Source organism: Chenopodium album, chromosome 11 (assembly GCF_948465745.1).
Source record: "Chenopodium album chromosome 11, dcCheAlbu1.1, whole genome shotgun sequence".
Taxonomy (NCBI): Eukaryota; Viridiplantae; Streptophyta; class Magnoliopsida; order Caryophyllales; family Amaranthaceae; genus Chenopodium; species Chenopodium album.
In genome coordinates this window covers 18,359,612-18,378,118 of record NC_137844.1, presented here as the reverse complement: position 1 = coordinate 18,378,118, position 18,507 = coordinate 18,359,612, and the positions used below count along the sequence as shown (strand labels likewise).

Below are 18,507 nucleotides of genomic sequence, written 5' to 3'. Positions count from 1 at the left end.
TAAAGGGATGGAGAAACAGAGTGACCAAGAAAGAGGGAATAGAAATCGACAATTAGATTTGGACAAACTTCAATTCTTTCACAAAATGATATTCGTTAACAAATGTGGTTTTGTGATAATTATGGAAATGTTAACTAATTTGTAGAACTTTTAGAATAAAATTTTTGACCTTATAGTAGAATTGTGCTAGATACACAAGTAAATGTTTTTTTAAAAATTTATATAACCATAGTAATAGATAACTTTTAAGAGATAAAATGGAAGAAGGATGGAGGGAGGATAAGAGAGGAAGAGAAAGAGGGAGTAGGAGTGGGAGGAGGAGGAGAGAGAGAAGAAAAAAGGGAGGGAGTGGGGGGAGGAGTAAAAGAGAGAGGAAAAAGGGAATGAGTGGGAGAAATGAAGAGAGGGGGGAGGGAGGGATTGGGACAAGAGAGAGGTGTGAGAAAGAGAGAGAGAAGGGTCGGGATAGAGAAAGAGAGAGAGATAGAGATGAGCCAAGAGGAGAGGGAGAAAGAGAGAGGCTGGGGGAAAAAGAGAGATAAGGGCTGGAAGAGAAAGAAATAGAGCAATTAAGAGAAAGAGGGGCAAGGAGAGAGAGAGAGTGATAAAGAGATTGATGAGTCGGGAAAGAGAGAAGAGTCAGGAGAGAATAAGAGAGAGACGGAGGCTTACTTAATCGTTCAAACCATACAAGAAGAGTAAATAGGTTGGAGAAAAAAAAAGGAACAAGAAGGTGAAAGAAAGCAAGAATGAATAGAAAAGGGAAATGAGATAAGACGATGAAGAAATATAAGAGAGAGGGTATATATGAAAGAAAAAGAGATAAGAAGAACTTAAAATCAAGTTAATGACTACCACTCAAATAAGATCCCCTAATCATCATGTTAATAACACCCCAAACTACGAAACACGATCAAAATTCCACGAATCTTACATATCATATCCGGGGGAGGGGGGGGGGGGAGCGCATAGTGTGTGCTCCAACGACTATAATTTTAAATATAAAAGTGTAAAGCTATTTCCTCTAATCGTATTATAAAAAAAATCGTACATCAAATAATTTATAGATAAATGACCAGCAAATAAACTTTAATACATACACAAATGATATTTCTCATTCATTTTATACCTTCCGTATCGATTACAAAATCTAACTAATATAATGTTCAATAGAAGAACCACTCGAAAATTTTCTACTTTAAAATGTCTAACAAACTAATATACCGTTAGTATTGCATTTTTTTATTACTACTCTTTACTATCACAATCATTTTAAAATGAAGCTATTCGAAAATTATTTAGGTGCTCGATAAGAAAACAATTGCGTTCTAAAATAATATCTAAAATAGTAACATAATTTTTTAAAAATCTTTGAGTTATAACAAATTCTAGATAACTTCACTTATAACAATTGTTTTTCCGTAGATATTTCCCCATAGAAACTTTATCACTACTCCTTGTTAGTACTTACAAATTCATGTATCCTTATTATTACAAAACCCGAACACAACCACGGATTTTACTTATCTTGCCGTCGGGAGAGGGGGGGCACGCGCATCCCGCGTGCTCCAACAACTAGTATTAATGAAATATTCAAATTCAAAATACAATCAAAACACTTTTTACAATAGGATGTTGTTTATTATATTTGCATTTTTGGTAGAAAATGTTCATTCCATGTAGAGCTATCAAAAGCTGACCCGACCCGAAATACCAACCCGAACCCGATTATTAACTAACCCATCTAAACCCGAAAAAATGGTGACCCGAACCCGACTTGACCCGACTTGAAACCAACCTTAAACCCGAGTTGACCTGAGTATTTGAGACTCGAACCCCAACATGAACCGACGGGCCTGTTCACATTTATTGAACTGAACTAAACTGATTGGAGCTGAAATGAACTGAACTGAACTGAACTGAATAGAGTTGAAATGAATATTTCATGAGAGAAGGAAACTAGGAGATGAACTGAACATAACAGAATTGAACTGAACTGAATAGATTGGAGTTGAACTAAACTGAATTGAAATTAAGCTGAAGTGAACAGACCTGTCGACCTGGAGATGACCCGACCCGAATGTAACCCGTAAATTATTGACCTGAATCAAACCCGACCTGAACCGAAATTGACCCAAACCCGTTTTAACCTGTCAAAACCCGAATTTAACCTGACCTGTTACTAACCCGACCTGTTCCTAACCCGACTCGAAATTCACCCCGACCTGTAACAAACCCGACCCGAAATCCACCTGACTAGTTATTGACCCAACCCAAATTCAACCCGACTTGTTATTGACCCGACACAAATTTTACCTGACCTATTACTAACCTGACCCAAAATTATTTTCCTATTTAAGCTTATTCAAATATTGTCAATAAACTTCTCTATTATCAAATGTATTACAATTTATATTAAAAAAAAACCCCTATGAAAATGTATGAATACTACTAATTTTTGGATGCATGTACATTTTTTATTTAAATTTAGTAATTACGATTTAGGAATACTACTACTTTTTAGGTGCAAGTTCATTCTATATTTCAATTAAGCAATTACAGTTTACGAATACTACTACTTTGTAGGTGCATGTGCATTCTAAATGTAGTCAATTTTGGTTTGCGAATACTATTGGACCTTAGGCTTGTTTGTTTTATCTTATATTGTATAAAAAAATTTATAATTTCAGATAAAAAAAATTAAAAAAAATAATAATTTCGGATAATGATTGAATTGAACGTGATAACGATTGAATATGACCTGATGATAATCTGACCCGAATAATTTACCTGAACTCGATCATGACTTGACTTGTTTGGACTCGAGAAAGTGATGACCCGAACTAGAGGTGTTAAAAGGCTTTTATTGGACTTTTATTTTTCTAATTTTATTATTCATTTTCCTATTTAAACTTATTTAAACATTTTAAATAAATAATGCCATCCAAATGTATAAAAAAAAAATTAGTTAAAAAAAACATGAACTCGGATATGAACTTATAAAAAATAAACAAGTTTAGATAATTTCAAATAAAATAAGTTTAGAAAAAAAAAGTCATTTTATTTTAACTTATCTAAACCAAACCTATTTTAACCGAATTTATATGAACTTATTGTATTTTATCTAAACTTATTTGAATATGTCATGTCAAATATAAACTTATCTGAAATTATTTCCCTAAAATGAGTGGAATCAATGTGAATAGATTAGAATAGGGTTTTAACTTATCTCTTAAAAATATAAACTAAACCTATCTTACTAGAATTAATATGAACTTATTATGTAGATCTTATCTAAACTTATTAGGACTTATTAGCTCGAATCTAAACTTATCTAAAATTATTTATCTTATAATAAATGAAGTAATTGATAATGATTAAATGTGAACGTCATTACATGAACTATTAACAAACCGACCCAAAAAATATACCCAAACCCAAGATGATAACTCGACCTGAAACCCAAATTAACCCAATATTTGAGACCTGAACCCGAACATGACCCGACTTGGAAATGACCCGACGTGATCATAACCCGCAAATTATTGACTTGAACTAAACCCGACTTAAACCTTCACCCGACTTGAAAATGACCCGACCTGATTGTAACCCGCAAATTATTGACTAGAACCGAACCTGACTTGAACCCGAGAATGACTCGACTTGGAATTGACCCGACCTGATCATAACCCGCAAATTATTGACTTGAATCGAACTCGACTCAAACCCAAAAATGACCCAACCTGATTCTAACCCGTAAATTATTGACTTGAACCGAACCCGACTCGAACCCAGGAATTACCCTAACCCTTTTTAACCCGTGAAAGCCATAATTAAACCCGACCTATTATTTACCCGACCCGAATGTAAACTGACCTGTTATTAACCCGACCTAAACCCGACCCAAACCTGATAAAATGTATGACCCGACGTGACCCAACTCAAGCATGACCCTACTCGCACCCGACCCACATAGGTTACGGCATTGACCCAAATTGACCCGACCCACTCTTACCCGACCCAAACCCGACCTGTTTACCTGAATTGACAGCTCTATGTAACAAGATGTTTATTTTAACCTCATGTTATGGGCATAATTCCCAAGACACAAAGTGAAGTCCGAAGGGTTGTACTATTACCAAGATGATCACGTGTTAGACAAGTCTTGGTGTTCAAGGTTAAATTAGGTGGAGAAGGCTAAAGAGACTTGATAACTTGTCAATACATCTAAATCCATTTAATTGTACTGTTCGGACATGAACATTTTTTTTTTGACAAAGGATACAAATAGATTACATACTAATACTAAAGCAAATAAAATTAACCGCCGCTTCCCCGGCAATTTGATGAGCTCAATGAACGCGCGAACGATCCGCGTTATGTATGCTACAATACTGAAAGGTTGAGCCAAGTAGTTGAATCTTGCGGATGAGCCAGAGGTAAGCCACATTACCATGTCCGTCCCCCACGAAGAATGGTAACAAGATTATATGAATCAGTAAAAACCGTGATAGAATGAAACCGACGATCAGAAGCCCATTGTAGCCCATATAAGCACGCCAAAGCCTCCGCATGTAAAGCTGAAGTACACACCCCGAAGTTACTTCCTCCAATGATTCGATCATCCAACGGGTCATCATTATCCAAGCACCAACCCATCCCAGCATGACGAGAGTCTTGGAACCAAGCACCATCAATTTGTAGTGACAGTAAAGTACCCCCATGGTTACTCAGACCAAGCTCAGTTGTGTAAAAACCAGGCGGTAGAGAAGCACCTGCGTCACCTCCCTCAGTATTAAGGGTACTAGCCGAATCTGCCGAGGATATAAAGACTGAATGAGTGTCCATGACTTTCACGAACTGTGAAGCAAAGGGCCTGGAAGCAGAAGAATCTCTAAAGATTCTAGAGTTCCGACATAACCACATATTCCAAAGCGTGCCGACGAAGGTACCTAAGCAAGCACTAGAAGGCCCATCCTGACTAATAAAAAGTCGGATATAATCTTGGATCCAATATGAGAGAGAAAGGTGTCCATTAAATTCTGAGCGGATACCAAGGCATCCACCCCTCCAAACTGAGTGTGCATTAAAGCACATTCTGAAGAGATGCTGTAAATCCTCAGGTTCTGAATGACAGAGGTCACATGACACATCTTGAACCAAAACTCCTCTATGACAGAGTTCCACCTTAACTGCTAGAGCCCGATGTAGCAGTTTCCATAGGAATAACTTCCATTTAGGTTGTAACTGGAGAGACTAAAGAACTTTCCAGAAAGAATCAGAAGAAGAAAGAGTGGCCTCTGGAGAAAGTTGTTGTTGAAGCATTACACAGCCTGTTTTCACCAAGTACCTACCCGAAGGGGTACTTGCCCAATAACGAAAGTCATCCTGAGTCGAATCAAGTGCTTCCGATGTAAGGATTGCTGAAGCATCTGTAGGTACAAACCAATCGAGTACTTTAGTAGAATCCCACCCCAATGACTGAGGATGGATGAAAAAACTAACGGTATGAGCTGCAGAATTAGGCAATGGAATTCCGCGTTTAAACTCAGGAATGCGACCATTGACCCATTTAGCCAAACCAGCAAGAGTAGACCGGCCGTTACCAATTTTCCAGTTGCAACCCTTTTTTAAAAGGGTGTCCGGCTTCAGTAACCCCTGAAGACCATACGAATGACGACCAGAAAAGTTAGGCCCACTGTGAAGGTTGTTGGAAAGAAAGGTCATGCGGGCGCTGAAAGCTCTTGATACTAGTAGCTGCGGGTTGGAAAAGAGTCTCCAAACCTGTTTCATGAACAACGCCTTGTTTAAGGAGGATAAGCAGCGAATGCCCAAGCCACCCAGGCCACAAGAAAGATGCATGGTATCCTTATTAACCCAATGCATTCCTTTAGTATCAGAATGCGTCCAGATGAAGCGCATTAGTAAGGAATCAATTTTCCCCGTAACAGAGACCGGTAACTCATAGCAAGCGAGAACATGGGACGCCATTGCCACCAGGATAGCATTAATGAAAATCAACTTCTGCGATTGTGATAGCCGGACATCATTTAAGCAATTAATTCTTCCAATAATTTTATCAATGATGAATTGGAAGTGGTCCTTCTTTTTTCCGATGAAATCGATTGGAGCCCCCAGGTGATGATCGAACACCTGGACATGCTTCATTTGGAATATTGATTTGAACTCTGCCTGAGAAGAGGGCCATATATTTGGGCTAAACTTTATCAAGGATTTTGACAAGTTTAGCTCTTCTCCTGAAATCTTAGTAAATCATTAAATGATCTGCATGATATTAGAACAAGAAGAGGACGTTGCCCGAAAGAAGATAAGAGCGTCATCCACAAAGAATAAATGCGAGATAGAAGGGCTTGCTCTAGACACCTTGATTCCTTGAAAAAGCTTTACATCCTGTCCCAGATGCAACATACGAGAGAAAATATCCATGCAGAATAGGAAAAGATATGGAGAGATAGGATCACCCTAACGAAGACCACATTGTGGTTTAAAGGTGTTCGAGGTAGTACCATTGATCAAAGATTTGTAAGTAACCGTGGCGAGGCATTGTTGGATAATCTACAACCAACGAGCCGGGAACCCATAGGCTATTAAGACCTGCAAAAGAATACTCCAGTGAACTCTATCATAAGCTTTGCTCATATCAGTTTTGATCAAAGCAAGCCAATTAGTGCCTGTTTTGGAACAGTTGATTTTCTCCATTAATTTATGACTCAATAAAATATTATCCATCATAACACGGCCTTGAACAAAGGCGTGCTGAGAATCTGAGATTAGAAGAGGGAGATACTGGTGCAATCTAGCCACCAAGCATTTAGAAGCACATTTGTACACTGTGTTACACAGACTAATAGGACATAAATGCCCCATCTCTGTTGGGTTACCAATCTTAGGAATCATAACAAGGATTGACTGATTCCATTCTTTCAAGAGGAACCCCGTTTGAAAGAAACTTTGAATGCCTGAAACCACTGATTCTCCCACAACGTCCCAATGAGTTTTGAAAAATTCTACTATAATTCCGTCTGGCCCTGGAGACTTACAGTTCCCTAACGAAAACATGGCAATTCGAATCTCAGAAGTAGTGAAGGGACGTTCAAAATTAGCGATTTGAGAGGAATTGAACCGAGGAAGATCCAACTCCCGCAGGATGGTATCAATTTTCGGATCATAAGGAGGCATGTAATCAGTTTTGAAAGTCTTCTTAAGTGATTGCACAACAACATGCTGAACATCCGTCTGCCCATGTTGGAGAACACCAAGATCATTTAGTAACGAGCTAGTCTCATTTTTCTTCTGTCGACATTTGACTTTTGAGAATAGAAGTTTAGACGGGCAATCACCTTTCAGTATCCAGTTTTTCTTGCAACGTTGTCTCCAGAATTAGTTGCAATAAGATACTCTCCTTTGAAAGTAACAACATTTGTCATGTAGAGAGAGGCATCATGAACCGAGCGAAGTAACTCTCCCTCATTGGAAAGATTCTTTGAGAAATGTTTCCAATCGACACCCCAAAATTTTTTATTGTTGAGACACCAATTCCTAACTGTGACTTTACGTGTTCCAGATTCTTAGAGAGAACGAACATGGGAGAGCCAGAAATATTTCTTTGCCAAGTAGAGAGAACGCAACCATGTATTTCTTGATAGTTCAGACACCAATTGTCTAATTGATATGGACGGTTGGACTGTCTTTGAAACGGGGAGTCATCAAAGAAAATAACAGCATGATCAGAAATGAGAATCGGTTGATTGAGTAAGCGGCTATCAGGATATTCATGAAACCAATTAGAGGTCATGTATGCCCGATCCAGACGCTGTAAAATGAGTTTGTCGGCATCCCAATTATTCGTCCAAGTATAGGGTGGACCTTTAAAGGGGGTTGCAAGTTAACTAGACTTGAGTTTGAAATTAATAAAGGAGTCACAACCCTTAATGACATTTGATCCACCCAACCTATCATAATGGTGCTCAATTTGATTGATATCTCCAATAATCAAGCAATTAGGAGCAATGACGAGTAAATCTAAAATCAAACCCCAAACTTGAGGTCATTTTCTACAATAGGAGCACCATAAACAAATATCACACATTTACTATTTCCATTAGTAAGCTTTATATTACAAAGTACAACATTTGCACAACAAAAAACACGTGAAACTTCTTCCGAACCATAACCAAAAACCATTGAACCCCTACTAGAGCCTTCCAAATCAACCCCAAAAACCGAAGAAGGACTAGTACAACTAAGAAAGCTAATAACTACAGAAACTGAAACTTTAGTTTCACAAAGAAACAAAAAGTTAGGAGCAAAAGAGTGCAACAACCAAAACACATAAGGAAGCTTAGGAGAGCTTAGGTCATTTAGTCCCCTACAATTCCAAGATGAGATCTTCATAATACCTTGGGGGGCTGCGAAGGGCCAGTCGCCAAACCGAAGGTGCTTGAGAAAACAGGTGACAAACAAGCAGTCGTAGCAGTTGAGCCCAAGTGTAAGGCCTTAGAAGAAAACCCAACTCTAGAAACCTTGAGTAGCTTATGAGAAGAGTCGCTGCTACATTCCCCTATTTTCCTTTTATTACCCACTACGCTGAAATTTTCAGAAGAGGAAGTGAACACAGCAGAAGAACCTCCAAGAACTCCTAAATGAGCAGTTGTAGACACATTAGAGTGGCATTTATCTTTTGCACCACGACGCGAGGAAGCAGCAGGCATAGTGTAACCACCCTTGCTTTGCAGATTAAGGGAACTAATTTTGCATCTTTTTTGAGACCAAGTAGACCCATGGTACCCAAAATAGGGATCCTGATCATAAGAGCGACATCTATGAAAAGGTAGCACACGACTCCTTTTAGGAGGCCACCCATCATTGTGCTTCGAAGAAGGCAAAACATGTTCCTGAGAATGCTGCTTAGGAACAACAGCCGTGGCAGGGGGATAAGCAGCAGCAGCCATATTATTCTCCTGCAAGGAAAGCGACTCAAGCAAAGAATGAGGCACCACAGCAGCAGGGGGCTCAGTTGCAGCCACCTGAACAGGTGAAAGAATGACTAAATTAGCTTCTGATTCATCAGTGAGGTAACTAGCTGTCCTCCAAAGCAGCTGATATTCGAAACCCACCACCAATAGAAGAAGAGTGAGCAGCAGTATAAGGAGCATAAGGGTCACCAGCCAGCATAGCAGCCCTATTCTCTTCTATAAACCTGGTTGAATGCGGATTGTGATATGACTCGGGTGTTGTAGGATCAGTTTTAGATGAAAAAAAGCTTGCAGTCCCCTGATTTGAAGCAGAACCAGTCAAAGATGAAGATAGAGCAACTACATTTGGATGAGACAGATACCCATTTTGATACACCCCATTAATTGGGATAAAATTCGGCTCAAGATTATCATTATCATCATGATTATCCCCATTAGGAGCATTATCATTTACATGACCATTAGGCATATTGTTATTGTTATCCCCTGCTCCCGAAGAGTTTGAGTTAGAATTATCCGTTCCTCATTAGAATTATCCTCATCATCTTGATTATTATTAGGTGGTTCATCATCCTCATCATTTGCATCTTCATTACCATCATCATTATTATCATTATCCATATCATCATCATCATTATTACCCGAATCACCCGAACTATCATCATTAAACTCAAAGTCCTGTGCTAGAACAATAAGATTCTAGTGTTACGAGTATTGAAATTCTCTTGAGACCCTTCCACCATATTCGAAAAGCATGATTACTTGGATCATAAAAAACAGTCCTCCTTTGAGACTCAAAGGTCTCCATCCGAGCATGAATACGGCGGGCATCCACATAATCCGAGAGCATGCATATCTCCTTGTAATGACCAACACAGCCACACTTCTTGCAAAATTTAAACACTCCTTCATACCTAAAATAAATCCAAATTGGACCGAATTCCCCAAGAATGTAACACCCTAGAATAAGAGGTTTAGAAAGGTCTACCATTACCTAACCTCGGAACTCTGGCTCCTCCGGCAGGTCATCTCCATCATAATCAAGAGTTTCCATCAACCCTACAATTTCTAGGGTTTTTACAGCCCCCTCTGGATCGAGAAACACTAAAGGAAGCCCATAAACTCTAATCCATAGCCTAGTAAAATCAAAATTAGCTGAAGTAGGAACAGTGTAACGATTACTCCTTCGAACATTGCAAATTCTACCATCCAAGATGAAGGTGTCTTGCTCAAGTAAAGCCTCTACGTCCGCTAAGTTCGTGCATGCAAAAATAAAATAACAACCAGTACGATGAACAATAATATTACTTCGTGTGAGCCATTGAGTATCAACCACCTGTTGAACAATCGTGCGGCTAAGAGGATTGGGCCCAAAGAAACGACCAATAACCGCTTTGTTCCAATCGATGTTTGTAATATAATTCTCCAAAGGCTCATTTAAATACACCCCCATTCGATACACGGTCCAATAATTTCTATTTGCCGTTATGAATGAGACAACAAAGGACAGCAATAAAGAGTGAAGAAGAGTTGTTAAAGGCGGAATAAAGAACGGGGAAAGAACAGAGAATGTTTGAGAATAGAAAAGGAGGATACTTCGTTGGATTGTAAAATCCCAAAGGAATTAAACCTCAAAGGGAAAGAGACACTAAGTAAGTTTGCATGCTCTCCACGTGTGATTAAGGGGAGCAAAGGAGTTGAATAAGCTAGAATAGTGGGGTTAGTCAAGAACAAACCTTGAACACTACGTATAGCTTCAGCAAAGAAAATTGGGGAATAAAAAAAAACCTTGATTGGTAGAAATAGAAGGCTACTTGGCACAATTAAGCTGAAGACCCAAGTAAAAATTGACACAAATAATTGAGGAAAAGGAAGATTGAAGTTAAAGAACTTCAAGAACATGGGAAAAACCCTAGGCACCGACTCAAATAATTGAGAGAAAAGTTGACCTGTTTGCTTTCCCTTTTTTTTTCACCTAAGCTTTTTTATGACATGAACATTTGAAGATGCCAGAAAAACAGATATCATCGAGGTATTTTGTTATATGGAAATGTTGGAAGGGTTTGTGATCTGATTTATGAAGAAATATTTTACATTCGACTTTATGTAATTAGTTTTATTTATTTATTTATTTTTATTTATTTATTTTTTTGAAACCTTTTGTAATTAGTTAATCATTAATACTATATACTAGAAGACACACCAGCAATAACATGTGTCATTTTCTGGTGTGTCCGATCCTCTTATTTTTTATATTTTTTAATTTTTTTTCAAAAAATCATTCCATATAAAAAAATATATATGCATAAATAAAAGATTTGATGCGTTCTTATATTTATTGACAACTATAAACTTAAGTATAAAATAAAATTTCTTATTTACATTAATAAAAGGAGTTCTACATAATTTGAAAAAAATAAAATAAAATAAAATAAATAAAGCACGGGATATGTTGTAAAATAAATAAATAAATAAAGCACGGGATATTGATATTGGAGAAAGCTAAAAGGAGTTCTACATAATTTGGAATATATCAAGACTTTAACGTCATACAAATCTATAAACATGTACTATTGGTAAATTTAAGATTAACACGTCTTTCTGTTGTAAAAAAATAATATCTCAAACGTAACAACAATCCTTAAGTAATATATACTCTCAAACATATCTATTATTTTATTAACTATTAATGGGGAAATTACCTACATTAAAACATTTCTAAAGTTGAATATGCATTAACTTGTGAGAGACTCGTCAAAAAACAATAATTGTGAGAGTGAGGGCTAACTCAAGTGGTTAGAACTTCCTTTCCGATTTTAGGGACATCATGAGATCGATTCTCACCTAGGGATGGCAACGGGTCGGATCTGGACGGACCCGAATCAAGATCTGTTTTTCTAGCTTGGATCCAGATCCGACCTGGATCTGCTGGGTCTGAAAAATGAAGACCCGAATCCATATCCGACGGGTCCACCGGGTCCGGATCTGGATCTAAATCGGGTCCAATACGTTTTGCCTAATTTTTTACAATAAATGTAGTGTTTGGGTCAAAAATCTTTTACCGGAGGTTTATTAAGTTCAACCTAAATTAAAACTATACAACTAATCTAAAAATACAAAGCAACCAACTTATACACTTGTCTTTTGAAACAAAAATTATAAACAATGAAAAAAGTACGATGTTACAAATGAGCAAGCAAAAAAACAATGATAATGTATCCAATATAAGCATAAAAAATCCATTTTTTTTAAAAGGGCTAATCTTCATCACTAACATCATAAACATGTTTAATGAAGAAACAAATAATTTTAGTTTTTTTTAACAGGAAAATTATAAAACGGGTAAACGGATCTGGGTCCAGGTCTAGGGGTTGGACCCGGATCTAGATCCGTTTTTCTCAACAGGACCCGGATTCGATCCGGATCCGTCTAGTCCAAAATTTGAAGACCCATATCCGTGGAAAACGGATCTGGATCTACGAATTCGGGTCAGGTCCAGATTTGCTGCCATCCCTATTCTCACCCCGCCATTATTGAGCTCTAAACACCAAAAAAAAAAAAAAACAATAATTGTAAAATAAAAAAATTAACCAAAAAAAAAAAATTACATTAACATTAAATTTGTGTTAAAAAAAAAAAAAAACTCGCCCTAAGTATTTTTTTTTTTTTTTTTTTTTTTGGTGTTTAGAGAGGGGTGATGAGAGCTTTAACCATTTGACCTATATCTCACTCTCTCCTCGCTCTAAAACCTAATTTACATGAATAGGTGATACATACTCTTTAAACTAACTAAAGTGTACCCGTGCAATGCACAATATATAGAACCATATTACAAAATTTCTAATAACAAAACTTATATTTCAAATACGAAAAGTTAAATTTTATATAGTAACTAACTCTTATATGTGACTGGCCACACTGTGTTGCCAACTATTATAGGAGTTATTTTTATTAGTTTTATAGGAGTTATCCATTCAGTGTTATAGAAGTAACCCCGTTAGTGTTATAAGGGGGTTATTCCGTCAGTGTTATTGGAGTTACATTGTTTTTTTGCAAGCAACTACACTGGTGGTTTGTTGCACCAAAAATATATTGTATATTTTTTTTTGTTGATGATTATTGAACTAATAATAAGGTAGTTATTGAACGTTTTTTTTAGAAATTTTAGTCAATGTGCATACCCGTGCTAATGCACGGATTATATAATACACGAAGGAAAACAACACAAACTGAAATGTTGGTAATTATTGGAATTCCTTGTATTATTATACGCAAAAATAATAAAAAGAGTAAAGTGGAAGTTATTTGAAAATTTATTCGGACATATAATAAAAAAAGCAGTAGTGGAAGTTATTTGGAGATTTTTTTTTAAAAAAAAATACTCCCCCCGTTACATATTACTTGCAACAAAGGAATATTTTATGTCTTACAAATAATACCTCTTTGTTGCGAGTAATTCATAATGGAGGAAGTATAGAGGTGGAAGTTATTTTGGGATAGTGAAACAAAAAATAGTACATGAGAATTGAGGATTGAGGTTTTGGAGAAACGTCATTAAATTACTCTTAAATTATATATTTGAATAGAGCATACCCGTGCAAAGCACTAGATACATTATACATAAAAGAAAATTACCTGAAGTGAAATGTTGGTGGTTATAATAAAATTTTAAAATAGTGGAATGGCTAGGGTAGTTATTGGTGTTCACCAAAAAAAAAAAAAAAAAAAAAAAAATAAAATAAAAATTCACGAGAGTTGGGGATTGAGGTTTTGGAGAAACCTCATCAACTTACTCTACAATTATATATTAGATATCCTTTTTCCTCCGGATTCATCCGATTCCCCCCCCTGTGGAAGGGCTGTCAAAGTCTGTCCATTCGATACTTTGCTCATCACCAAGCTCTCCATATACGTATCGAAATAGCTACAATCACCTTGAAAGATATTACGTATGTCTTGTCTTTGATTATTCGCAAAATTATAACATCTCATGTCTCGTGTTAACCTATTCTCGACATCATAACATGTCGTAACATTTTATTGCTGTAATCATAGTGAATCCTTTTACGAGGAAATACAGAGCGATAATCCCTATCCGTACCTCCGGAAAACCAAAGCCGCCCAATACAAACCCCCTTGACAGAAAACACTAATATTTCTCATATTAAAAAAGCACGAGCCTGAGACAGTAATCCCGGAATCAGGTTTCATCCTCCAACTATGATCGTTCAGCGAATACACAGCAATACTTACTTGTGAGGGTCTCTGAGGTATTCTAAAAGCAACCACCTTATACAGGAAGGTGCGTACCCAAGTGCATATGTTACGAGGTCGATAATACGGTTAATAGGAGAAAGTAAAGGGCAAGGAGGAAGAAGCAAAGACTTCCGAATAGAAGGGTTCCACAGCCTTAAGATTTTTCCAAAGCGAAACAAAGTGGGCGGCTTCACCAACATCAACCCATTACAGGAACCATAGATAGAGTAACTCATAAAACTTGAATATAATTCAGCAGATTTTGTTATTGAACTGCTACCAGTATTACAATATATTGAATAAGTAGTGGTTGGTGATTGTGGTCTGTATGGATAAATATCCTGCGCGAATACACGGCTTTTATTAGTATCGTAAACATCAAGATGTGTATTGATGAAATCTGACGAATCGATCAAAGTTCTCCAAGTTTTACAAACACATCTGAATCTAAGAAGGGTTTTCGCCGGCAACCTTGACAGTATAATTATTATTATATCCCATGGCAAATTCATAGTGTATGGGATGAAGTGTGAAATGGGCCGACATCTTGATAAATATGGATATGAACCCAACCTATCTATTGAATAGGTTGATATGTTCCATAAAGCAGACATATCGGCTTGTCGGTACTCGGCACGTGGCAGCAATAGCTTGACACTTGGCAAGAAAAGCTTTGCATGCTTTGTAGCCACCTGTCACGAGGTTTATTATAAATAGTAGGTTAAGCTCCATTAATGGTAAGCATTTATTACTCTCTCTCTTTCTCTACTTTCTCTCTCTTACTTATCTTTTTTTTTCAAACACATTCTAACTTTATCATTGGAGTGGTTATCCCCGGATCACCCCAGGGTTAGCTAACTTCTGTCCATTGTGTAGGTTCTTAACTTTCCGATAGGAGTATCAGGATCTCGGACTCTCGGGTAATCGGATCCAGACAGAAACAATTTGGCGCCAGAAGGAGGGGCAGTGATCACTTCTATCGCCTAAAAACCTCACATATAAAAATAGTAACAATTACGACTGGAAATAATGGAACACCTGTGGTTAGTAGAGTAGTAAATCAACCGGTGACAACACAACCTGAGATTCAAATAGAAAATGAAACCCATACCTGGAAGATGATCCATACCATATGCCGTTAACTCCGCCAAGGCAGCCGGAGATAGTAGTAGACCCTATGGCTGAGTTCACCCCAGAAGATTTGGAGATAGCAGCCAGGGTGATGAGTGCAATGAGTGGGAAAAGGAAGGAGGCCGAAACGGCTCAAGCTGGAAGAGGGGCGCCGTTAATAAATCAGGGTGAGCAACTCAATCAAGCAAAAAACTCACCAAGGCGTCGCCGAAATGAGACGCCGGTAAGAACACATACCACATCACGGCGGACAGAATATCAATCCTCAAGTCACACCGTCAGCACAAGAACTCAACAGCAGAGAAGTTCTCAGGTTGAGGGGCAAGCAATGCGAACTGTGGTTCAGTTAAGAGCATCACCGTTTGCACAGAGCATCTTGGATCAACCAATGGAAAAAATCAATATGCCGACCTGTAGGTATGATGGAAGAGGGGACCCGAGCAGACTCATAACGTCCTATGAGGGGCATATGATGTTGTACACCAATTCGGATTCTGTTTGGTGTAAGGTTTTTCCGACTATTTTAACTGGAGCTGCAGCAGATTGGTTCAATAATTTGGAAAATGGAACGATAGACAGCTTTGAGAAGTTGACCGAGATGTTTGTAGGGCAGTATGTCAGCAACAGTGTGCGGCAAAGAACTTCAGGAGAGTTGATGGCGGTGGAGCAAAGGCCGGATGAATCCTTAAGGGATTTTATCAGACGATTCAATAATGAAGCAAATACAATTCCAAAGTTGCAGCAAGAGATAGCTGTTATGGCTTTGATGAACGGCTTAAATGACTCCGACTTTAAGCGTTACCTCACAAGAAAAAATTTGCCGACATTGGCAGCCGCTTTTAACAAAGCTCATGATTACATTAAGAGTGAAGAATTGATGAAGACAAGTAATAAGAATGTGACTGCCGGTAAGGGGCAGTATCAGTTTGAGGGTGCAGCCTCTGGAAGTGGAAGGCCGAGAACTTCGACCTCGGGTAGGGGAGGGGGAAATTGGCAAGAAGTTAGGGCTGCAAAGCCACCTATGCGGTACAGTTCGTATACACCTTTAAATACACCTAGAGCAGCAATTTATTCGGTGAATCAGAATAGAGAAGGATGGACAAGGCCAATTCCGATGAAGGCAAGGTCAAGAGGTGTCAAGAAGTATTGTATGTTTCATAGAGATGTGGGTCATTATACTGAGGAGTGCACGCAGTTGAAGGATAATATTGAAGAGTTGATAAGGAAAGGGCACTTGACTCAGTACCGGCTAAATGCAGCAGGAAGTCAGCCACCATCTCGGCAGATTAAAAGGCAACAATTAGAAGCAAGACCGGAAAGACCACAAGGTGGAGTAGTTCGACAAGGGGACGGAGGAATGCCACCGTTATAAACAGGAAGAGTAAATGTGATAACGGGAGGGCCAGTGCATGGAGGAACAATCAGTGGAGCTAAAAAGCACTTGTCTGAACATCGTCATTTGGTGTATGCCTTAGATGTTAACAGTCGTCCTCAGTCAGCTTCAATTCCTGACGTGGTGTTTACAGAAGAGGATGCTAGGGGAATTGTTTTCCCACATGATGATCCGTCAGTTCTGATAACAAAGATAAACGGGGTCGATATCAAGAGGGTTCTGGTTGATGGGGGCAGCTCGGCGAATGTTTTTTTTATGAAGGCTTTCAATGAAATTAAAATAAGAAGGCAATATCTGACACCGGTGTTTTATCCGGTTATTGGGTTCAAATGGGTCAACGGTGAGGCCGGAAGGAAGTATAGTGCTACCAGTCAGACTGGGTGATGGGCCGAAAGCGAGAGATGTGATGGCAGAGTTCCTGGTTGTTGATGTGTCGTCGGCTTACAACGCAATTATCGGCAGACCGATAATCCATGATGTGCAGGCAGTAGTGTCAACTTATCATCTCACGATAACTTATGTGTCGAATTTGGGAGCTGTTGAAAAGGTCCATGGAGGCCAGGTAATGGCAAAGTCTTGTTATGTAACAGCTTTGAAGAATCCGGTTGGAAATGGTTCGATACCGAATAATCCAAGAAAAGAAAAAGAGCCAACGGCGCAGGATTTGGCTATGAAAAACTTTGATGCAAGGCCAGAAGAGATCCCGAGGCCGTCACCGGGTGGAGAAACTGTGCAGGTTGAGTTGTAACCAGGTGATTCAAGTAGGATGGTTAAAGTTGGGTCAGACATGGATGAGGTTATGAGATGTCATTTGATAAGTCTGTTGCGTGAGAATGCAGATGTTTTTGCGTTTTCGGCGAGTGAGATGCCGGGAATACATCCAAAGGTGATGGAGCATAAGTTGAATGTGGATAGAAAGTTCAGACCGATAAGGCAAAAGAAGCGCAACTTCTAAACTGAAAAAATAGAAGCCATACAAGCTGAGGTTAATAAGCTCTTAGCGGCGGGGTTTATTGAACCTTGCACATATCCAGAATGGTTGGCGAATGTTGTAATGGTAAGAAAGCCGACAGGAAAGTGGCGAATGTGTGTAGACTTCACCGATTTGAACAAAGCCTGCCCCAAAGATTGTTATCCATTGCCCCGGATAGACAGGTTGGTGGATTCTACTTCCGGCCATGCTATGCTTAGTTTCTTGGATACGTTCTCGAGATATCATCAAGTCAGTCTTCATAAGGCAGACAGGGCGAAAACGACCTTTATAACAGATGCTGGTGTGTATTGTTATAAGGCGATGCCGTTTGGGTTGAAGAATGTAGGGGAAACATACCAAAAGTTAGTAGATAAGATCTTTGAAAAGAAAAAGGGGCAAAATGTAGAGGTATATGTGGATGATACGATTGTGAAGAGTAAGGAGAAAGAGGATCACATAGCAGATTTAAGGGAAACATTCGAGACGTTACGAAGATATCAGATGAAGTTAAACCCAGAGAAGTGTGTGTTTGGAGTTCGATTAGGGAAGTTTTTAGGCTTCATGGTCAGTGAACGGGGAATAGATGCAAATCTTGATAAGGTGAATGTGGTATTGGAGATGAAACAACCGAAAACTATTCGAGATATTCAAAGGTTGACTGGCAGAATGGCAGGGTTAACTAGGTTTATCAGCAAGTCAGCTGATAAGGCTTTACCGTTTTTTTATGGTTTTAAGAAGAATAAAACGTTTGAATGGGG

The 18,507-nt window shown here is 38.4% G+C and overlaps 2 protein-coding genes across 2 annotated transcripts; both read right to left on the bottom strand.

Moving 5' to 3' along the window:
* Positions 1–5,256: 5,256 nt before the first annotated feature.
* Positions 5,257–8,972, bottom strand: LOC145566408 (uncharacterized). The gene is made up of 4 exons (XM_081625837.1): positions 8,483–8,972; positions 8,056–8,294; positions 6,616–7,380; positions 5,257–6,264 (listed from the first exon to the last, which is right to left on the bottom strand). Exons 1-4 carry the CDS (start codon positions 8,970–8,972, stop codon positions 5,257–5,259), a joined length of 2,502 nt encoding a protein of 833 aa, XP_081481963.1.
* Positions 8,973–14,245: 5,273 nt separating this feature from the next.
* LOC145566407 (F-box/kelch-repeat protein At3g23880-like) lies at positions 14,246–14,764 on the bottom strand. The gene has a single exon (XM_081625836.1). It carries the CDS (start codon positions 14,762–14,764, stop codon positions 14,246–14,248), a length of 519 nt encoding a protein of 172 aa, XP_081481962.1.
* Positions 14,765–18,507: the final 3,743 nt, after the last annotated feature.

Coding starts and splice junctions, on each gene's coding strand:
- LOC145566408 (XM_081625837.1), bottom strand. CDS start 8,972: ATGGCTGCTGCTGCTTATCCCCCTGCCACGGCTGTTGTTCCTAAGCAG. Junction 8,295..8,482: donor CTCAACTGCTACGACTGCTT/GTTTGTCACCTG, acceptor GTGAAACTAAAG/TTTCAGTTTCTGTAGTTATT. Junction 7,381..8,055: donor AAAATGACCTCAAGTTTGGG/GTTTGATTTTAG, acceptor CAACGTTGCAAG/AAAAACTGGATACTGAAAGG.
- LOC145566407 (XM_081625836.1), bottom strand. CDS start 14,764: ATGAATTTGCCATGGGATATAATAATAATTATACTGTCAAGGTTGCCG.